This window comes from Octodon degus, unplaced genomic scaffold, assembly GCF_000260255.1.
Source record: "Octodon degus isolate 3935 unplaced genomic scaffold, OctDeg1.0 scaffold00002, whole genome shotgun sequence".
Classification (NCBI taxonomy): Eukaryota; Metazoa; Chordata; class Mammalia; order Rodentia; family Octodontidae; genus Octodon; species Octodon degus.
Window position 1 is genome coordinate 26,111,291 of NW_004524578.1, and position 20,160 is coordinate 26,131,450.

At 37.6% G+C, this 20,160-nt stretch overlaps 1 protein-coding gene across 1 annotated transcript in view; it reads left to right on the forward strand.

Annotated features, from left to right (window-relative positions):
- Positions 1 to 20,160, forward strand: part of Ubr1 (ubiquitin protein ligase E3 component n-recognin 1) — a 188,172-nt gene that overhangs the window by 53,885 nt on the left and 114,127 nt on the right. Inside the window, exons 5-9 of the mRNA XM_023712531.1 lie at positions 8,148 to 8,278; positions 10,155 to 10,293; positions 18,637 to 18,699; positions 19,368 to 19,491; positions 19,920 to 20,027. Of these exons, the coding sequence (XP_023568299.1) occupies positions 8,148 to 8,278; positions 10,155 to 10,293; positions 18,637 to 18,699; positions 19,368 to 19,491; positions 19,920 to 20,027 (565 nt within the window). The remainder of the gene's footprint in view (positions 1 to 8,147; positions 8,279 to 10,154; positions 10,294 to 18,636; positions 18,700 to 19,367; positions 19,492 to 19,919; positions 20,028 to 20,160) is intronic.

Below are 20,160 nucleotides of genomic sequence, written 5' to 3' on the forward strand. Positions count from 1 at the left end.
ATTTGTTGAAACTGTACTTTCGATTTGATTTGAAACTGTCTCATTGCTATATGTTTATCAATAAAACTTTGAAAAGAAAAAAAAAGATAGGGTATTTTTATACAGTGGAGTATTCATCTATAAAAGAAGATAAATTTGAAGCTTTTGTAGATAAATGGATGTAGCTGGAGACCAAATTGGTAAGTGAAATAAATCAGATCTGTATGTGCAAACATCGTATTATCTTGCTGGTGTGAGAACCTGAAAGAATAATTAAAATCTAAAAGGTACAACAGATACTGTGAAAGGGAAAGAATTTGTTCAATGGGAAGGAAAAACTGGGATGAGGAAAAGGACAAATGAAAGGAGGGAAAAAGACATATTTAGGTATATATAAAGAATAGTTTGAATAATTGTATTGTTGCTTTCTGCTGGTCTTTTGAAAGGAGCAAGCAGTTAATGCTTAAAATTCTTTTTTCTTTTTCTGATTTTCTTTTCCTCTTTGAATTTTTTATAACTTTTTGTTATTATTTTCTTTTCTTTAAATGAATCTTGCATGTTTATATCTGGTAATCTGAGCAACTAATTTAAAGATGGTATCATGTAATACAGCAACCATTGTTGAATTCCTATTACTTTGTTTAATGAAATCTTGTATTGTTTCTAATGCTGTTTTTTTTTCCATCTCTATTTTGTATTATTTAAAAATGAAAAAAATAATTGTCACAACAAAGTAATTCCTCCATATGCAATGTTCATATAGTTTCACAGATGAATCCTTTAAAACTTTTTAAGAAATAAATAGCTCTTCAGGTCTTTTTATTACTGGGTTTTTGGGTGCTCTCCTCTTGATTTCCAGGTTCTTCTCATCTGGAATAAAGAATTGAATAAGACTAGCAAAAATGGTGACAACCTTAATTTGAAAAGAATGATAAAGGATAAGGGATAAATTGGCTCTGCAGAGTGAACTTTGGAGCAAATGACAGGAAAATAAAAAATATATCCTGGAGGACCCAAGGCTGGCTATCATGAGAAAAGTTTACCCTAGTGTATTCTTCATGAAGTCTGTGTCTTTTTATCTCCTTCACCCTTGATAAGAACCCATGAGAATTCTACAAATGGGGCCTAGAGAGGCATTGCTCTGCATAGATTCTGGAATCACAGCCACAACTCCAGGCAGTCTGCACCATGCCTAAATAGAAATCCTTATCTCACTTCAACTGTTCCAGATAATCCTATAACAGTGAACACGTGTAGAGTCCAGATTTTGGGCTCTTAAGTACAATTTGTCACTCAAGAGAAGTCAGGCTTATAGTTAAAATACTTGATTTTAATTTGAGGTCAGGAATATTTTAAGGTGGACTTGTGTAGATGAGTTTGTGTCAAAAGATCCTAGGACTGCACAGGTGTGGTTGTGTATACCTGTAATCCCAGCACTTGAGAGGTTGAGGCAAGAGGATCCTTGCAAATTCAAGATCAGCCTGAGCTACAAAATAGCCTGAACTGCGTAGTGAGACCCTGTCTCAAAAAAAAAAAAAAAAAAAAAAATCTAGGATCTAGTTTGAAAAGGCTCCCATTGATCTTAGTTAAAAAATGAGATTGTCAAAGAATAAGTAGTAAACAACTTTTTTTTTCCAGTGTATTAAGTACAGGATATACAGGGTCTCACCACATAAGGACTCATAGTGATCCTCCTGTTTTCAGCCTCCCAAGCACTCAAATTGCAGGTGCATGCCACCACACCCAGTCTAAATTGCTGTCTCAGCATGCCCTGGGGGCAGGACTGGCATGGCAGGCTGGGGATTAAACCCCTGGCCCCTGTGTCTGCCTAAGCAGGTGCTGTAGTCCGCTGAACTATCTGGTTGGCCCAAAAACTACTTTAATTGACTGAATCACATTGAATATACAGAAATTTATGAATGCATAATTAAGTTAGATGAGAAATAAAACCTTTCTATTATGGGAGTAGCTATTGCATCAGTTGCTTTCTTTTTTTGGTAAAAATTGGTGACTAAAGGAAATGAAATAGTTATCCATTCTACCCTTTCAGTAACAAATTGTATTTCATGGTATCCTGAGACCCCCTTAGCTCATTAGGAAAGCTCTTGTATCTAGAGGAATGCTATACCTTAAATAGGGAAGGAATAATAAAATTAGGAAAATCACCATTTTCCAAGATAAGGAAATATTTAATTTTAGATAAAGATTACTAATGGTGCTAAAACCATATTGAAATTGACCAAAAATAATATTCACATGGTTCTAAATTATTTGCTAGTCATGAAGACAAAAAGAGATTTTAATGGAGATATTTGTTGTGGTTTACATATAGGCTGCCCTCCAAAATGCTGTGTTCTGAGGTAAGGCTTTTGGAAGATGATTAGGTCATGGGCTGCTAAAGCTGATTTGTGATTAGGAGGTGGGGTGCTAGGCGTGGCCTGGAGGGTTATGTTGCTGCCCCTGGCTCCACACCTCCTTTCTGTGCATCTTGGCTGCCATAAGTTGAGCATGTTGCCTTTCATCATACCCCTCTGCCATCCTGTTTCTGCCTTAGATCCAGCTCACCATATACAGCAGCCAAGAGTTAAAACTAAACCTCTGCTCTTTTAAGTTGTGATGCTGGGTATTGTGTTCAGTGACAGGAAAGTAACTAAGACAGTATCCTACTATCATTAGCCCCAACCAGTCATCAGTGTTAGTGCCGTTACTAAAGTGGAGTGATATGGCATGTAAGCTTCCCCATGTGAAGGAAATACTAAAGTGATTTGGGACCAGAACTCATTCAGGTTTTGGAGATTTTTTACTTTTCTAAGTATTTGTATAGACTACCAGTTGAACATCTCAAATCCAAAATAATCTAAAATCCAGCATTCAGATTAGGGATGCTCAATTAAAATGTAAAAAATTGATCAGTGTAATGTGCCATATAAGTAAAATAAACACACACACATATCTTAATAGGTATAAAGTCCTCATGCTCCAGTCACCTCACAAAAGCTCATAAGCTGGCAACTATGCCTCCAACACAAGGTGCCTTTTGGGGAGAAATTTTTGATAACTACCGTAACAATGTAAATCATTATACCCTCACATCTGGCAATAAATTAATAGTCAAAGTATGAGTTTCTTGTTTGGTTGATTTTTTAAAAACCTCAATGGCAGAGCATTTGCCTTCAGAGCATATTCAAGGTATTTTTTAGTCTTTGTTTTGAGACAGGATCTTGCCATGTAGTTCAGGCTGGTCTTGAACTCACTATGTAGTCCAGGCTGGTCTCAATCTCATGGCAATCCTCCTGCCTCAACCTCCTTAGTTCTGGGATTACAAAAAAAAGGTAAATTAGATTTAATTAGGACTTAAAGTTTACTCTTCCTGTGAGCGGCCTGAGGTGACCTGTGAAAATGATTTGCTACTCTCTGAAGCCAGAAAACCCCACAAAATCATGCAAATCAGGAAACTCAAATTTTCGCATTCACTTTAAAAACACATGTGAAACTTCCCAGGCCACCAAGGGTATGATATCCAAAAGGCCACCAAGTATCTGAAGGATGTCACATTAAAGAAGTAATGTGTGCCATTCCAGCATTACAATGGTGGAGTTGGTAGGTGTGCCCAGGCCAAAAAAAAAGAGGGCTGAATTTTTGCAGCACATGCTTAAAAATACAGAGAGTAATGCTGAACTTAAGGATTTAGATGTAGATTCTCTGGTTATTGAACATATCCAGGTGAACAAAGCACCCAAGATGCGCTCCACTGTACTTACAGAGCTCATGGCCCGATTAACCCCATACTTGAGCTCTGCCTGCCATAGTGAGATGATCCTTACTGAAAAGGAACAAATTGTTTCTAAACCAGCGGGTAAACCTGCACAAAAGAAAAAGATATCCCAGAAGAAACTGATGAAACAAAAACTTATAGCACAGGAATAAATTAAGCATAAAATAAATGCAAATAAATTAAAATTAAAAAAGAACTTAGACTTTTGTGTTCCAAAAAACACTATCCGATTCCACCCAGAACCCAGGCCCAGTGTGAATGAGGCCCGCTGGATCCTCATTCGACCCAGGCCTGGCGTGTGAGTGGGACCACACTGGACCACCAGATCCTCATTCTACCCAGAGCCCAGGCCCAGCGTGTGAGTGGGACCACCTGGGGCCTGCCAGATCCTCATTCTACCAAGGGCCTGCGTGTGAGTGGGACCACCTGGGGTCCGCCAGATCCTCATTCTGCCCAGGCCCAGCGTGAGTGAGACCGCTTGGTGCCCACGTGATCCTGATTCAACCCAGAGCCCAGTCCCTGCCAGATCTTCATTTGAGCCAGGTTTGTGAGTAGAACTTCATCAGACAGGCCCAGTGTGGAACCCTGCAGCAGAACTCCTTGCAAAGAGGCTAGAGGCAAGACCCACCCAGCGAATCCAGGAGCAGAACATCTTGTCAGAGTGGCACAGAGGGTTCACCTCTAAGGGCTGCAGTAGGAAGAGGTGGAGCACAGCAGCCAGACCCAAGCTACACCCACCTGGAGGAGTTTGAACTTGGTAGATCTGGACCTGGTGCTAAGGTAATAACTACCAAAGCTCTACACCAAATGTCAGAAGACAGTGCTATACAAAATGACAAAGAGAAAGAGCAAAATGCATTCTCAGGCCCTGAACCCACCCAGAACAAATGCAGGAGAGAATAGCATGGAAGAAATTAGAAATCACACACCTACAATCTCTGAAATAATAGTGTCGGAAGTAAAGAAACAACTGCAGAAATGTATAGAGAAAATCAGATCAGAAATAATTTCTGAAGTAAAAAAAGAAATGATAACTATAATAAAAGAAGTACTAAGTGCTTCTAAACAAGACACTAATAAAAAATAGAGAAGAATAGAAAAATGATGGAATCCTTGAATAAGCAATATAGGAAAGAAATAGAATGCATGAAGCCGATTCAAAGTGCTATACAGGAAATTAAAAATCACAAGCTGGCAAAACCGTTTAAATGAAAGTGAAAATAGACTTTCAGACCTTCAAGACACTGTTGCAGCTAGTGAAAAGATAAGATCTCTTAAAAATAACTAGGATGCAGGGGCCAGGGAGATAGCTCAGAAGAATAAGTGCTTGCCTGGCAAGTGCAGGGTTCTGAGTTCAATCACCGGTACCGGGGGGAAAAAAATAGGACACAGGAAAAAATAATTCAGTGTCTGCAAGACAATGCAAAAATGAACAATGTAAGACTAATAGGCATCAATGAGAAAGGAGTCAATACTTCACAAACCATCAAGTCAAGAAGAGCATGGAGCAAAGTACTTCAAGTCTTGCAAGAAAACAAATTCCAACCTGCAAAACTCTCTTTCAAGTATAATGGAGAAGTGAAATACTTCCATGACAAAGAACAACTGAAGAATTTCATGATGACAAAGCCAACCCTACACAGACTACTAAAAGATATTCTAGAGAGATCAAAATGACCACAACTCCATGAATGAGAATGGAAAGAACCTACCAAATAGGGCAAACAATTAAACACAGGAGAAAAAGAGGTATACAAAATCAATTCAATTATTTCACTTATTCTTTTGTATACAGCAGCAAAATATTTCCATCAGCATACTCTACAAATGGACTTCTCCTGCACCCTATGGGACATGATTCTATCCGGGGCTGGGGTTTGATACTTGGTGTGCCGTGCCGGCTAGGCACGATTGAGATTGGATGTGGTGGTGCACGCCTATAATCCCAGTGCTTGGAAGGCTGAAAATAGGGGAATCACTACGAGTCTGATCTATGTAGTAAGACCCTGTAGACTCTGTAGACCCTGCCCTAAATACAGGAGAAAAAAAAAGAAAGAAAGAAGACACTACCAGACAGTCAGGTCCGGTGTGCTGGTGCCTGTCTGTAATCCTAGTATTCTGGGAGGCTATGGCTGGAAGATCAAAAATTTGAGTCTAAAAACAGAACAAAACAGCCAAAGAGAGAAAGAGAAAGTCCCCAACTGGCCCTGAACCCCAGGGCTCAAGAGATCCTCCTTCCTCAGCCTTCCCAGCAGATAGGACAATTGATGCATACTGTATTCAGCTTTTTATATAATGTTTGACAGTAAACTTCTTTCACATGCATTGTATTATTTTATCCTTATTTTACTTTATGAGATAAGGGTCTTAGCATTGTTTTATAGATGTGGAGACAGAATCCCAATATGGGGTATTGCACATCTACTCTAGATTGTAGCATCAATATATGTTTTAAAATCTTGGATTTGGAAATAAAATCAAGTCTACAAAAACTTGCAAAAATAAAAATAGAACAGAAAATGTTCATTTAGCCATTACCCACTCACCTATTGGATTAAGGTTTTCCTGTTTCATTCAGCACTTTTTTATTTATTATTTGTGGTGGTAGTTGTTTTGATACAAGGTCTTGTTCTGTAATTCAGGCTGCCCTTGAATTCACTGTGTAGCATGGGCTGGCTTCCTCCTGCCCTAGCTTCCTTATGTTAGGATTACAGGTGTACACCATCACGCCAGGCTTCAGCACTATTTTTAGATTGCCATGCTTTTCACTTATTCATTTATTTGCATGATCCCAAATGATTACTCCTTCATTTGCAAAATATTTATTTGCTACCTCTTTGGTTAAAAAGTTTATTAGGTATTCATTATTTGAAGTACTATATCTAGTTTTAACTCTGCCAATACATTGTCTTGCTCAAAGAGCCCTTTTAATACAGTTTTTTGTTTTGTTTTTTGTATTTTAGGGTTTTCTTTTTGAGACAGGGTCTCACTATGCAGTTCAGGCTGGTCTTGACTCACTTTATAGCCCAAGCTGGTCTCGAACTCACAACAGGCCTTCTACCTCAGCTGGCTCAATCCAGAGTCTTGGTCTTTGTGCATCCTGAGGCACTGACCTCCCAGCCACCCTCTTCTATGGATTTCTAAATTTGTTTCTGATTTTTCTTCTTCCTTCACCATCCACCTCATACAGGCAGTTTGGGGTCCCCAGAATCATCCTGCTTTCACAAGTAGGTCAACTAGACCAAAGCTCAACAAATATCAAAATTAGCCTATGCTATAAAACAACTGGATTTAACAAACACCTGCTGTGTTTCATCCAATAACACAGTCTTTTTTATTTTTAATAACAGTCTTTTCAGCAGCCCACAAAGCTTTCTTCAGTTTGTCTTTGAATTTGAGAATTAAGGTCATTTACATTGTGTTATTGTTGAAAGATGTATAATAATTCTTGTCATTTTGGTGTTCTCATATTTGATTTTTTTTCATTTATTTATCTATTTTCCTAGTGAGATTTATTCTTTCCCTTGGTCTCGTGTTTGTTATTGTCTTCTTATTTTGTATTTAGGATTCCCTTTATTTTCTGTAATGCTGGCCTATTGCTCATTTATTTCTATGCTTTATACTGCATGGTGGGTCTTTATTTCTACTTCAGTTTTAAGGAACAGACTTGCAGGGTTATATAGCAATCTGAGCTGGCAATTACTTTGTTTTCTATTTCACCATGAAAGGGGAGGGAGAGTATTAAAATACAGTACACTGAAAAAAATTAAACCTTAGTGGTAGTCAGGTAAATCCTAGTAATATGTATATGAAAGAGAGAGAAAGATAGAAAGGAAAAGAAAAATAAAAAGATATGAGGGAAGAGCCAAGAGACAGAGGTATGTGGGGGTTGCAAAGTAAAGAAAGAATATATAGTAAATGGGAGGCCAGAAAAGAGGTGTTTGTTAAATCCAGTTGTTTTATAGCATAGATTAATTTTGATGTTTCTTTGTTGAGTTTTTGTCTGGTTGATCTACTTGTGAAAGATAAATTATCTTTATCTATTTTCCGTGGTTCTACCTCTGTTCCTCTCTTTGATCTGTAACACTAATTTGGCTATAAGAGGTTAAACTAAACAATGTTGATACATTGTCAGTGTTGATATATCAGCTCCTGAGTTCAACCTGAATTCATCCCTAGAAGATGTAATAAACTCATGAAAGTGATTATTTTGCTGGACATGGGAACATGTAACTATAATGCTAGCTGTTGAGGAGGCTGAAGAGGAAGATTATGAGTTCAGGTCTGGGGAACAATGCAAGACCTTACTTCAAAAATTTAAATCAATAATATTATCTTCTTCATCCATCTATTCATATACAATTTCATTATTTTTTTCTCTACTTTCTTACAGAATTCACACTGTCCTTTGAATGAAGAGGCAATTGCTCAAGCCAGGAAAATATTTCCTTCAGTAATAAGATACATTGTAGAAATGACTATATGGGAAGAGGAAAAACAACTGCCTTGTGAACTACGAATAAGGTGGGGACAGGATTAAGTGATGGTAATTTATATTGCAAAGCAAGTATTGGAGAACTATTTCTATGAAAATGTTACAGAATTTATCTCTTGAGAGTACAGTACTTTCAAGATATTTATGTGAGCTACATCACTAGATACTGTATAGAAGTTAAGTAAAAAGAAAAGTTATTGCAATCCTTGACTTTCCAGGAAAAACTGACATTTGGGGGTTTTGCTCTAGGTTTATAAGAAATTAGCTGACACCAATCCCTGTACCAGAAACCTACCCCATTTGATCCTGGCCTAGATCAGCTTCAGGGTTCTGTAAGACATTTGTGAACAACCTATGACTTGGAACAGTATGTCTACCTTTACCCTAGATCCTTAGTTCTTTACCGCATCATGAAATTTCATGGTGAGGATGAAAAAATAGGCTTTTTCTTCATTCTTTGCTAATATTTTTCTAGGGTTATTGTATTTGAGGGATTTTAGTTAAAACCCAGCAATTTCTAATAACAAGTCTTTCAGTGATAGTAACAGTTGCTCTTAATCTACAAATGCAAAATGGAATTCTGGACCTCATATGAAGATGTATTTTAAGTGGGAATTTTTCTTCATGTGTAATAGTGGAAATCTCACGGAAGTACAGTAGATCTAAATACAGTTGCTCTTTGGGTTTACAAAGTTTTCCTCTTTCCTTTGCATAGGAAAGAATGATTTTAATACGTAGAGACATTAACTGTGTTGTTTTGACTTTTTTCCCCTTTATTTTGAGACCTGGGCTTGCTAGGTAGTTCAGGCTGGCCTTGACCTTATGATGGAGCCATGGCTGGCTGCCTTGAACTCATTATGGGCATGCACCACCACTGTCTTGGCTGTTATGGTCTGTAAACTTCTTGGAGAAATGAAAGTATTGAGGAATTGTGTCTGCAAATATTTTAATTTCAAATAAATGACAATGTTTGTCATTTAAATCTTTTTAAGAAATTTTGCGTTGCTAAGCATAATCTGAGCTGGTGGGCTGCCAAAAACAGGAGAGTTGCTCAAAGTCATTATGTGCACAGGTGGCACTGGTCTCTAGTCACAGATTGGAGTTTTGGTGCCTCATGCTCCTTATTAGCATTATGGCCACAAATAAATCATAATAAAATAAATATACTGTATTAGTATCATTGAAGTAGAAGGTAAACCCAAAGAAATAAAATATGATAGCAACTAAATGTTAATAAGATCTGGTCATGTGTCACTGTGTCATTGAAAGCTGAGTGCCTCAAGCTTTAAGTCTCTAAAATGAGACTTCTGAAGGTAATCTTTTAATAAATTTTTAAAAATTTATTTAATACAAGGTCTTGCTGCGCATTTCAGCCTTGTAGTGATCCTCTATCTCAGCCTCCCAAGTGCTGGGATTGCAGGCGTGTGCCACCACACCTAGTTTCAGGGCTGGCAAGGCACGCTCCGGTTGTGTGGCCAGCATGGCATGCAGTAGCAGGACTCAAACTTGGGTCCTTACACTCGCTGGACAGGTGCTTAGACCACTGAGCTAGCTCCTCAGCCCAGTAATTTTTTTTAAATGGAGAACAAACATGGAAAAAGTAATACTTGTTTTAGATTGGGTTTTTTGTTTGTTTGTTTGTTTTTGTTTTTGTTTGTTTGTTTGTTTGTTTGTTTGAGATACAGTCTCATTATGTTGCCCAGGCTGGCTGAGAGCTCCCAGTCTTAAGCAGTCCTCCTGCTTGGTCCCCTAGTAGCTAGGACTATAGCCTTATGCCACCTTACCTTACCTTACCTTGCTTGGGTCTTTTAAGTCTATGTCAGCACTTAATTCTGTATCAGTATTAACAGTGTTACTTTCCCATTTTTTGTGATATCTAAATACAAATCTTTTTTAAAAAAACAGGGAGAAAAATGAAAGATACTACTGTGTTCTTTTCAATGATGAACACCATTCCTATGACCATGTCATCTACAGTCTACAGAGAGCTCTAGACTGTGAACTTGCAGAGGCCCAGTTGCATACCACTGCCATAGACAAAGAGGTTTGTGATCACCATTTGAAGTATGCTGCTATCTTCTATCAGCTTCCTGGCTGTCAAGAGTTGACTGAGTCCTTGGAAAATTTTTAATTTTGTGTTACATGTAACCACCCCCTCCATTTATTACTTACATCTTGATTAGATTGATTAGGACTTTGCTTTTGTGTATGTTTCACAGTTTTAGGTAACTATTTCTAATTTCTTTTATTCTAAATGATTAGAAAGTTACTGAGTATATTTGATATAGGACAGATAAAAATGTCAGCTTTGGGCTGGTAGATAGCTCAGTAGGCTAAAGTGCCTGCTTAGGCAAGCATAGAGACTGTGGTTCAATCCCTGGCACCATATGCCGCACCAGCTCCACGCCCAGGGCAGGCTGAGCCAGCCAGTGTCTGGGTTTAGTGGTGTACACCTGTAATCCCAGCACTGTGGAGGCTGAAAGCAGGAGGATCACAAGTCTGAGCTGTATAGTGCGACCCAGCAACACCCAACTACATTTAAAAAATAAATAAATAAAAATGGCAGCTTCATGCCCTTCTGTTCTTATAATTTACTGAATAAAATAGGAAATGTTGATTATTTCTAAAATTTTCAACGTGATTTACATTGTTTTTATTTTTTTGACATAAACTATACTATATTTGATATAAACTATATATAAAGCATACTATTGTTGTATAGTTTAAGCTGGTGTTGAACTCAACAGTGTAGCCCAGGCTGTCCTTGAACTCATGGTAATCTTCTTGCCTCAGTCTGAGTTTATAGGCATGTACCACCACACCCACCCCTATATTATTTCTAATGTACTTAGCTTTTATTTAACATTCATCTGAAACAAAAATTAGTTTTTTTAGACAATAGACATATCTGAAGGAATACTAATTTAATCTCTCTCTGTGAGAAGAATATATTATAGTAGAAAAACATGATACCAATAACTGAAAACCTCTTTTTTTTTTCTGGTGCTGGGAATTGAACCCAAGTCTTAGCTCATGATATGTAAGCACTCTACTTCTGAGCTATGTCTCTAGTTCAAAACTTTCCATTTTTTCTTAACTTCTTTTTCAAACAAGTGGTTTAATATTAAATATAGAGGGGCCAGGAAGATGGCTCAGTAGAATAAGCGCTTCCCTGGCAAGCGCAAGGGTCTGAATTCAATCCCCAGTTCCGCCAAAAAAAAAATTAGCTATAGAATAGATGATTAATTTCCTTTCTTTGTATTTTTTATGTGTGTCTTATAAGATTGCAGATCTTGGGCCAGAGATATAGCTCAGTAGCAAAGAACTTTCCTGGAAAACACAGGGTCCTGAGTTCGATTCCCAATATTAAAAAATAAATAACTAAAAGATTGCATATCTTAATTTTTTTTAAGTTTTTTTTTTTTTTTTTTTTTTTTTTTTGAGCAGGGTCTCACTATGCTCAGACTCATAGTGATCCTCCTGATTTCTGCCTCCCTAGTGCTGGGATTACAGGCATTCACTACCACACCCGGACTTCATCCTAGGCTTAGTGCATCTGGGGCAGGGCCAGCACAGCATGTGGTACCAGAGATTGAACCCTGGTCCCTGCTCTTAGCTAAGCAAGTGCTTAGTCCACTGAGCTGTATCACCAGCCCTTGCATATCTTTAAAGAAAGGGCATTATTGAAACTGTCCTACCAATTTGGTTTGAAACTGTCTCATTGCTATTTGTTTCTCAATAAAATTATGGAAAAAATAAAAATAAAGGGCAAATAAGCTAAAAAAGAGTATGAACAGTTAATAATATTGGCCAACCTTTATATAGACATATTTGATTTTGCATGTAATATTTAATTTACTCTTAAGAACAACCCTTTCATATATGTATTGTTATTGACTGTTTCATAAACCCATGCATGCCCGATACCTTGAGGACTCAAAAGGCCAAATATCTTGGCATACCTGTAACCCATTTCAGGTACACAAGAATTCTGGTTAGAAAAGCCTTCAGACTTTATGTGTCTCCTATAGAGAACTTATTCATATTGTAGGTTCTCATTTTATAGGTTTTGTATGGGGCCTTCATTTGTTCATTTAGAATAATTAAGAGAAAACTCTGTTCTTTTTATATGCTAAACATACCAGTGAACAACTGATCTCTTTAATAATTAGTAATTTCTTAGGTTTTTTTTTTTTTTTTTTTTTTTTTTGAACTGGGGATTGAACTCAGGCCCTTGCATTTGCCAGGGAAGCACTTATTCCACTGAGCCATCTCCCCGGCCCTTCTTAGGTGATTTTGATGCTCCCAATCCAAGAAACCATATTTTGACTGGCATGACTTTTATTTTTTATTTCAAGTCAAGATCTTGCTAAGTTGCCCAGACTGTTCTTGAATTTGTGTTCCTCCTCCTCAGCTTCCTAGAGTGCTGGAATTACATGATGTGTCACAACATTAACTCAGACTAATTTCTTTTAGAACAAAATCCAATAAAGAATTTTTTTTTTAAGATGGCACTCTATCAAATAGTTTAGAACTCTGGTTTATTACTAGTTTGTTTTTGTTTTTGATATCAGGAACCAAACTCAGGACCTTGTGCTTGCCAGGCAGGCACTGTACTGCAGAGGTATGTCCCCAGCCCTGAAATTTAAATCTTTTTTTTTTTTTTTGCAGTACCAGGGATTGAACTCAGCGCCCTGTGCTTGCCAGGCATGCACTTGTTCTACTGAGCTATCTCCCCAGTCCCTCCTGTAATTTATTTCTCATGTCTGCATTCTACCATTTTCTTCACCAGTTTGTTTCATAGTAATAAACTCATATTTTCTCCATTTTCTTCTCTCTCCCCTCTCCTCTTTGATAAATACATTTATGATAATCTCAGTCAATTAACTAAACATTTCTATAGGTACTGAGAGGAAATGTGAAGATTAATCAGATTACTCTCTGTCTTCAAAGAATTATTTTAATGAAAGAAACAGTCATTCAAAATCATTTTAAAGATGTATGCCTAGGGCTGGGGAGATGGCTCAGTAGAATAAGTGCTTCCCTGACAAGTGCAAGGGTCTGAGTTCAATCCCCAGTTCTGCTGAAAAAAAAGAAAAAAAAAAAAGATAAAAGATGTATGTCTGGTACTGAAAGAAAAAATAAAATAAAATAAAAAAATAAAGGGACTGTGAGATGGCTCAGCAGACTAAGTGTCTGCTTAGGCAAGCACAGGGAACAGGGTTCAATCCCCAGCACCCCATGCTGTGCCAGCCCCATCCCTGGGTGCACTGAGCTAGCCACTGAGACCGGTGTGGTGGCAGACACCTGTAATCCCAGCACTGGGGAGGCTGAAAACAGGAGGCCCGCTAGGAGTCCAAGCTGCATAGTGAGACCCTGTACCAAATACATAAAACAAAGATGTATGATGTTCTTTTCTCATCCACATTTTGCCAGAAACCATCTTGGTAAACCTGAAGATACAGTATTCCTAAACTGTTACTCTTGAGCTACTGTGATCCTAGACTCAGAAAATACATGTGCATGTACTAAGCCAATTTCTCAAGAGAAGAGTTAGCTTGGGAAAGAATGGGTGTGTGCTTTGTGGGCTTCGTGTGGAATGTAAGGATCTGCTCTCCCAGTATGGTGTCTTTGTCCCATTTTATTTTTTTCCCTGCTACCACCTGTTCCTTTATGAGGAACATATTTCTTCAAAATTCAGCTTCAAGTAATTTTTTTTTTTTTTTTTTTTGTGGTATTAAGGATCAAACCCAAGGCCTTAGCACTGAGCTACATTCCCAGCTCTTTTCTTATTTCTTAGTGTGAGACAGGGTCTTGCTAAGTTGCTAAATTGCCCAGGCTGGGCTAAACTTAGGATCCTCCTGTCTTGGCTGCCAAGAATGCTGGGATTGCAGGCATTTGCCACTGCACCTGGCAAATGACTTAAATTTAGTTAGCTCTTATTTGGCGAGATGGTCACTGCCGAGATTGTAACTTTTTTGTACCTTTGAAGTCAGGATTTGTCCTTGTGGCCGGTTGTAGATGGCAGAACATTCTGTATTACATGAATTGTAACTTTAAGGAGAGGAATTTTAGTACATCCTTATGACAGAATGTGGTAAGATTATCTTTCTTGCTTGTTGAATTATTCTGAATTCCTACTATGCTGCAACAACCCACAAATAAAATGGAGGTGAGTTCTGGAAGAGATTTCGTCGTATTCCTGTAGCCACTGCTGTTTCCTTCTTTCTTCAGCCCACTTCTTTGTAATACTCACCCTGGAATAGGTAATTTTCCAAAAATTATTCATTGTTCTATCCTTCTACCTACTTGGAGAATAGCAGGATTAATGTTATTGTGTTAGTGATTTTTATTTTAGGCACTTGAATTTGGAAAGAATTTTGGAGTTATTTTTTTTAATTGGTACAGTTTTTAAAAAGCTACTGAGTAATGTTTAGACAACTTTTTTTTCCTTTTGGCATTTTTAAACTTATTGTTATTTTTATTAATTAATTAATTAATTAATTAATTTGTACTGCTAGATATTGAACCAAGAGCCTTTGAACTGAACTACATCCCCAATTCCATCCCTTTCATTTTTTAGTTTGAGAGTCTCACCAAAATGCTAAGTTGCTGAGTCTAGTCTCAACTTGCAATTTTTGCCAAGTCTCTCAGAATGCTGGCATTACAGGTATGAGCCACCATGCCTGGCTGAGTTCAAATATATTTTTTAAAGTCAGTAGTCACTATGGTCATTCTGTTGTATACTAATCATTTAGACTGATTGAAAAAGGGAGTTTTTTATACTCAAAAATTAAAAAAAAATTTTAACCAATAATTTTATTTATTTAACCAATGATTTTTAAAGGAGGTTGCATTTAAAGATAAAAATAATAGTAACTGATAGAAACAGTAGTTGAAAGATTTATTCAGAACCTACTTCTGTATGGGGCTGGCCAAGTAGCTCAGCAGATTAAAGCACCTGGTTAGGCAGATGCAGGGGCTTGGGGTATCCTGGGCCTGCTGTGCTGGCCTTGCCCCTGGGGTGCACTGAGATGGCGATTGAGACTGGGTGTGGTGCTGTGCACCTGTAGTCCCAGTGCTTGGGGACTATAAACAGGGGAATCACTACAAGTCTGATCTATGTAATGAGACCCTGTAGACCCTGTCCTAAATACATTAAAAAAAAAGCAAAACAAACAAACAAAAAAACCTCTGTGGGGTTTTATTACCAATAATAATAAAACAATAATGGCCCTTTGCATAGAGTTCCCATAGTTCTAGGCAAATGTAAAATACTTGTAAACAGTCTGCAAGTCACATTGTCACATTCTCTCCATGTCCCTTCAAGCAAAAGACATGGTAGTTACATTGTTTCCTACACTCCTTTCAAGTCAAAATAAGAAAGACTGAGGCTACAGCTACCTATATTCTGGTTGGTTTGATTTGTTTTGGATTCCCAGGACCCCACGGATGATGGTCATTACAATAACACTTTTTAATAAATGATCATAGGCTCATTCAAAAGAGATAATAGGCCACGAGGTACATCATAGTAAGGTGAAAATATACTTTGTGGCTAGATGAGATTGTGTAGTAATTAGCCTGTTTTATAAACCCAGAATGATATATTTTTGTTTCTGTTTTTCAAAAGAACGGAATATATTTATTGGGGGGAATGAAAGCTTCTGTCCAAGAGAGGGACAGAAGGGGACCCAAGTGAATTGTCCTGTATTTGTGTACATGTACAGAATACCAGCTAGAGTCAATCAGGAAGAATTTTTCAAAAAAATTGTCAGCCCAAATAAATTAGAATTGCAAATATGGAAAGAGCAGGAGAATAAAATGCCCATGTATTTTGAAAAACTTCCTCTCTAGTTCATCTGTTACCTACTGGTCACTTTACCATTTTTTGTCATTTAAAAAAAATTAATGGTGATAAAGTCCACACAACATAAAATATGCTATGTTAACCTTTTTATGAGTAGTAAACAGTGGTACCAGCTGTGTACAACATAGTGCTAGAGTATTTTATTTTATAAAGCTGAAACTCTGAATCCATTGAAATCTTTTTATCTTTACCCCCAGTCCCACTGGTCTAAGAGTTTGTTTTAGTTATCTTATGTAAATTGGATCCTGACTTATTTAGCCTTTTGCAACTGGCTTATATCATTTAGGATACTGACCTCAAAAAATATGTGTTATGACTGGATTTTCTTCTTTTTTAAGACTAATTATTATTTTATGTTTGAAACACATTTTGTTCTTCCTTAAATGAACACAAGTTGCTTCCATCTTTCGACTAATAATACTGCTGTACATGTCTGTTTGAGCCCTTGTTTTCAGATGTTCTGTGCATATGTGCAGAAAGAGAATCACTGGACTACATGGGACTTGTTTCAGTGTTTTGTTTTTTGTATTTAGGACAGGGAGTACAGGGTCTCACTGCGTAGATTGGACTCGTAGTGATCCTCCTGTTTACAGCCTCCCAAGTGCTGGGATTATAGGCGTGTGCCACCACACCCAGTCTCAATCCCTGTCTCAGTGTGCCCCTGGAGCGGGGCTGGCACAGCAGGCCTGGGGATCAAAGCCCTGAACCTCTGCTGAGCCATTTGGCTTGTCTCTTCTGTTTCATTGTTTAAAGGACTGCCATACTGTTTTTCCATAGTAGCTGTACCACTGTATATTTTCTCTGGCAGTCTTCAAGTATTCTCATCTCTTCATATCCTTGCTCGTACATACTATTTTCTGGTTTTGATAGCAGCTATCCTACTGCATGTAAAGTGTGTCCCCTCACCCTCATTTATATTGAGAATCACTGCTTTATGTTGATTGTTAGTATTTACGTATATAAGCTTATTAAGTCTTAAACATATATATATATGCATTTTTTATTTTTAATTAGGTCTTGACTGTATTGTGTGTTCTTTTAAAAATATCTTGTGCTGTGGCATTTTGTGCATTATTTTTCCTATGTATGCAGTGCAAGAGCTGTACCACTGAGCCTATCTTTCCATGTAATGTTAACCCTGCTAGTGTAATTAACAGTTCAAATATGTTTGTGTAGTTCTTATACATACATGCTAAAAGCTAAAGAAATAATATTAAAGTATAGCTTTAAGTACAGACTCTGAAAATGGACTGCCTGTTATGGGTTAGCATTTACTTTCTGATTTGAAGGATAGTCATCCAAAATCTCATTAACTTAGTTTTCTTCTCTATAAAATAGGGTTTTTGTTGGGGTTTTTTGCACAACCAGGGATTGAACTCAGACCCCTGTGCTTGCCAGGCAAGCACTTATTCCACTGAGCCATCTTCTCAGCCCCTAAAATAGGGATAGTAGGGCTGGCCAAATAGCTCAGTGGATTAAAGCACCTGCAAGCAGGCACAAGGAGCAGGGGTTCGATCCCTGGGCCTGCCATGCTGGCCCCGCCCTTAGGGTGCACTGTGATGACAATCAAGACTGGGCATGGTGGCGCGGCCTGTAATCCCAGCTCTTGGGAGGCTGTAAACAGGCGGATCACTATGACCCTGAACACCCTGTAGACCCTTCCCTAAAAAAATAAATAGGGATAACTTCCTTATAGAGTTATTATAAAGGTTAAATGAAGGATATAGTACTTCAGTTATGTTATAGAACACGTATTGAAGAGTTATCCATTCATTCATGAAAATATTTAACATTTATAGGAAAAGTTTGGTAATAAACAAGTTATTATCTGATAGAAATACAAAGTATACTATATTAAGTAAAGAACAGGCATTTTTGCTCAGCAGGAAAAGTAACATCCTAAATTGTATAAATCTTAGAGGTAGAGAAAGTTTAGATGCTTCATAACAGTGCTAACCATGGCTGCGTGTGATAGTACTTGCCTGTACTTCCATTACTTGGAGGCTGAGGCAAGAAGATCTACAAGAGGCCAAGACCAGCCTTGGCTACATAGTAAGTTCAAGACCATCCTGAAATACATAGTGATACCCATCTACTCCTAATAATAATAAGTAGAAATAGAAAGTGCTTGACATTTATGTCTATCTTCCAGGTATGGCCCTATAATCTTCAAACTTTCAGTCAATAAATGATTTTTCTTTTCTTTTTAAAAAATATTTTATTTTTATTTATTTGAGTGTGTGTGTGTGTGTGTGTGTGTGTGTGTGTGTGTGTGGCCAGCTCAGCCCACCAGGGGGCGAGGCTGGCTGGCATGTGGTGCTGGGGGATTGAACTGCAGTCCCTGTGCTTTGCTAAGCTTGTTCTAAGTAGGTGCTTTAGACCACTGAGCCGTCTCACCAGCCAAATAATTTCTCTTTTCAATATATGATTAATATTTGACAGTTTGTTAGGTCTGTGTGGTACAGCTTACTGATTGTGGTTATCACTGCACTACCTTTCATTTTTGTCTACAATTAGGGTCGTCGGGCCGTGAAAGCGGGTACTTATGCTGCTTGTCAGGAAGCAAAGGAAGATATAAAGGTAATTTTCTGACTTAGGAACTCCGAATTGTACATTGTAAGAACCAAGTAGACAGCAGCCATTGAAGAACAGTAGACATGGCCCCTCTGCTATCCCATGGCTGTGGGCCTCAACAAGGGCCACAAGGTGACTAAGAACGTGAGCAAACTGAGGCACAGCCACTATTGCAGGCGCCTCACCAAACACACCAAGTTCATGCAGGACATGATCTGGGAGGTATGCGACTTCACTCCCTATGGCTCACCATGGAGCTGCTCAGGGTCTCCAAGGACAACCACGCCCTCAGGTTCATTAAGAAAAGGATGGGGACACACATCTGTGCCAAGAGGACGTGTGAAGAGCTGAGCAACTTGCTGGCCACCATGAGGAAGGCAGTTAGTTGCCAAGAAGAACTGAGCCCCTCAGGAATAAAGCTTTGCAGAAAGTTAAAAAAGAAAAAAAAGAACCAAGTAGAACAAGTAGAGGGATCATATTATTGAAGTGATTTGACATCCTAGATAGAATTAGTATCGGGGCACTTAGAGGTGTAGAACTGGCTAGGTTATGTGAATTTTTTTTTTTTTTAATAGAATAGATGACTTACCTAAAAGCAAAATATGCCATACTACTTTTTTTTTTTTTTGGTGTTTTAAATTCTTTTATTTTATTATTGTTACTTTCATTTATAGAGTCATTCAGAAAATGTCTCTCAACATCCACTTCATGTAGAAGTGTTACACTCTGAAGTTATGGCTCATCAGAAATTTGCTTTGCGTCTTGGTTCCTGGATGAACAAAATTATGAGTTATTCAAGTAAGTATATATTCTATTGGTCTTGTTTCTGATAAGCTATTTTGTTTTGTATGGTCACAAATTAAATATCATTGAGTATAAAATAAATTTACTTCTTTTCCTTTCTCATCAAGTATCCATTTTCAGTATTATATTTCAAATGCATAATATCATGAGATAGAATGTATAATATCTGGTAATATCATTTATTGCTTCTTGATTCTTTGATTTTGACAGAATTATTCTTGACATCAAACATAATTGGATTAGTTTTTCCTGCATGTTGTAGGAAATGTACTTTTAGGAGAAATTTCACAAGAATAAAAATCAGGGCAACCCATTTGGGACACCTCCTGTCTCTTAGGAGCAATTTCTATTTTCTTAAAAAAAAATTCTCTTAAAAAATAAAATAAAAATAAAAACACAAATTACTTGCTTTTTATTTATAGGTGATTTTAGGCAGATATTTTGCCAAGCATGTCTTAGAGAAGAAACTGGCTCTGAAAATCCCTGTCTCATAAGCAGGTTAATGCTTTGGGATGCAAAGCTTTATAAAGGTAAGTAGACCTTTACTTGTGCTACTTACCAGAAATTAAAAGAAGATAATAACTTGAAAGCTTAATCATGAAGGTATGACATGTGAAGTTAAAGTTAACCAGACAATCATTTTGTATTTTTCTGTATTAAAAG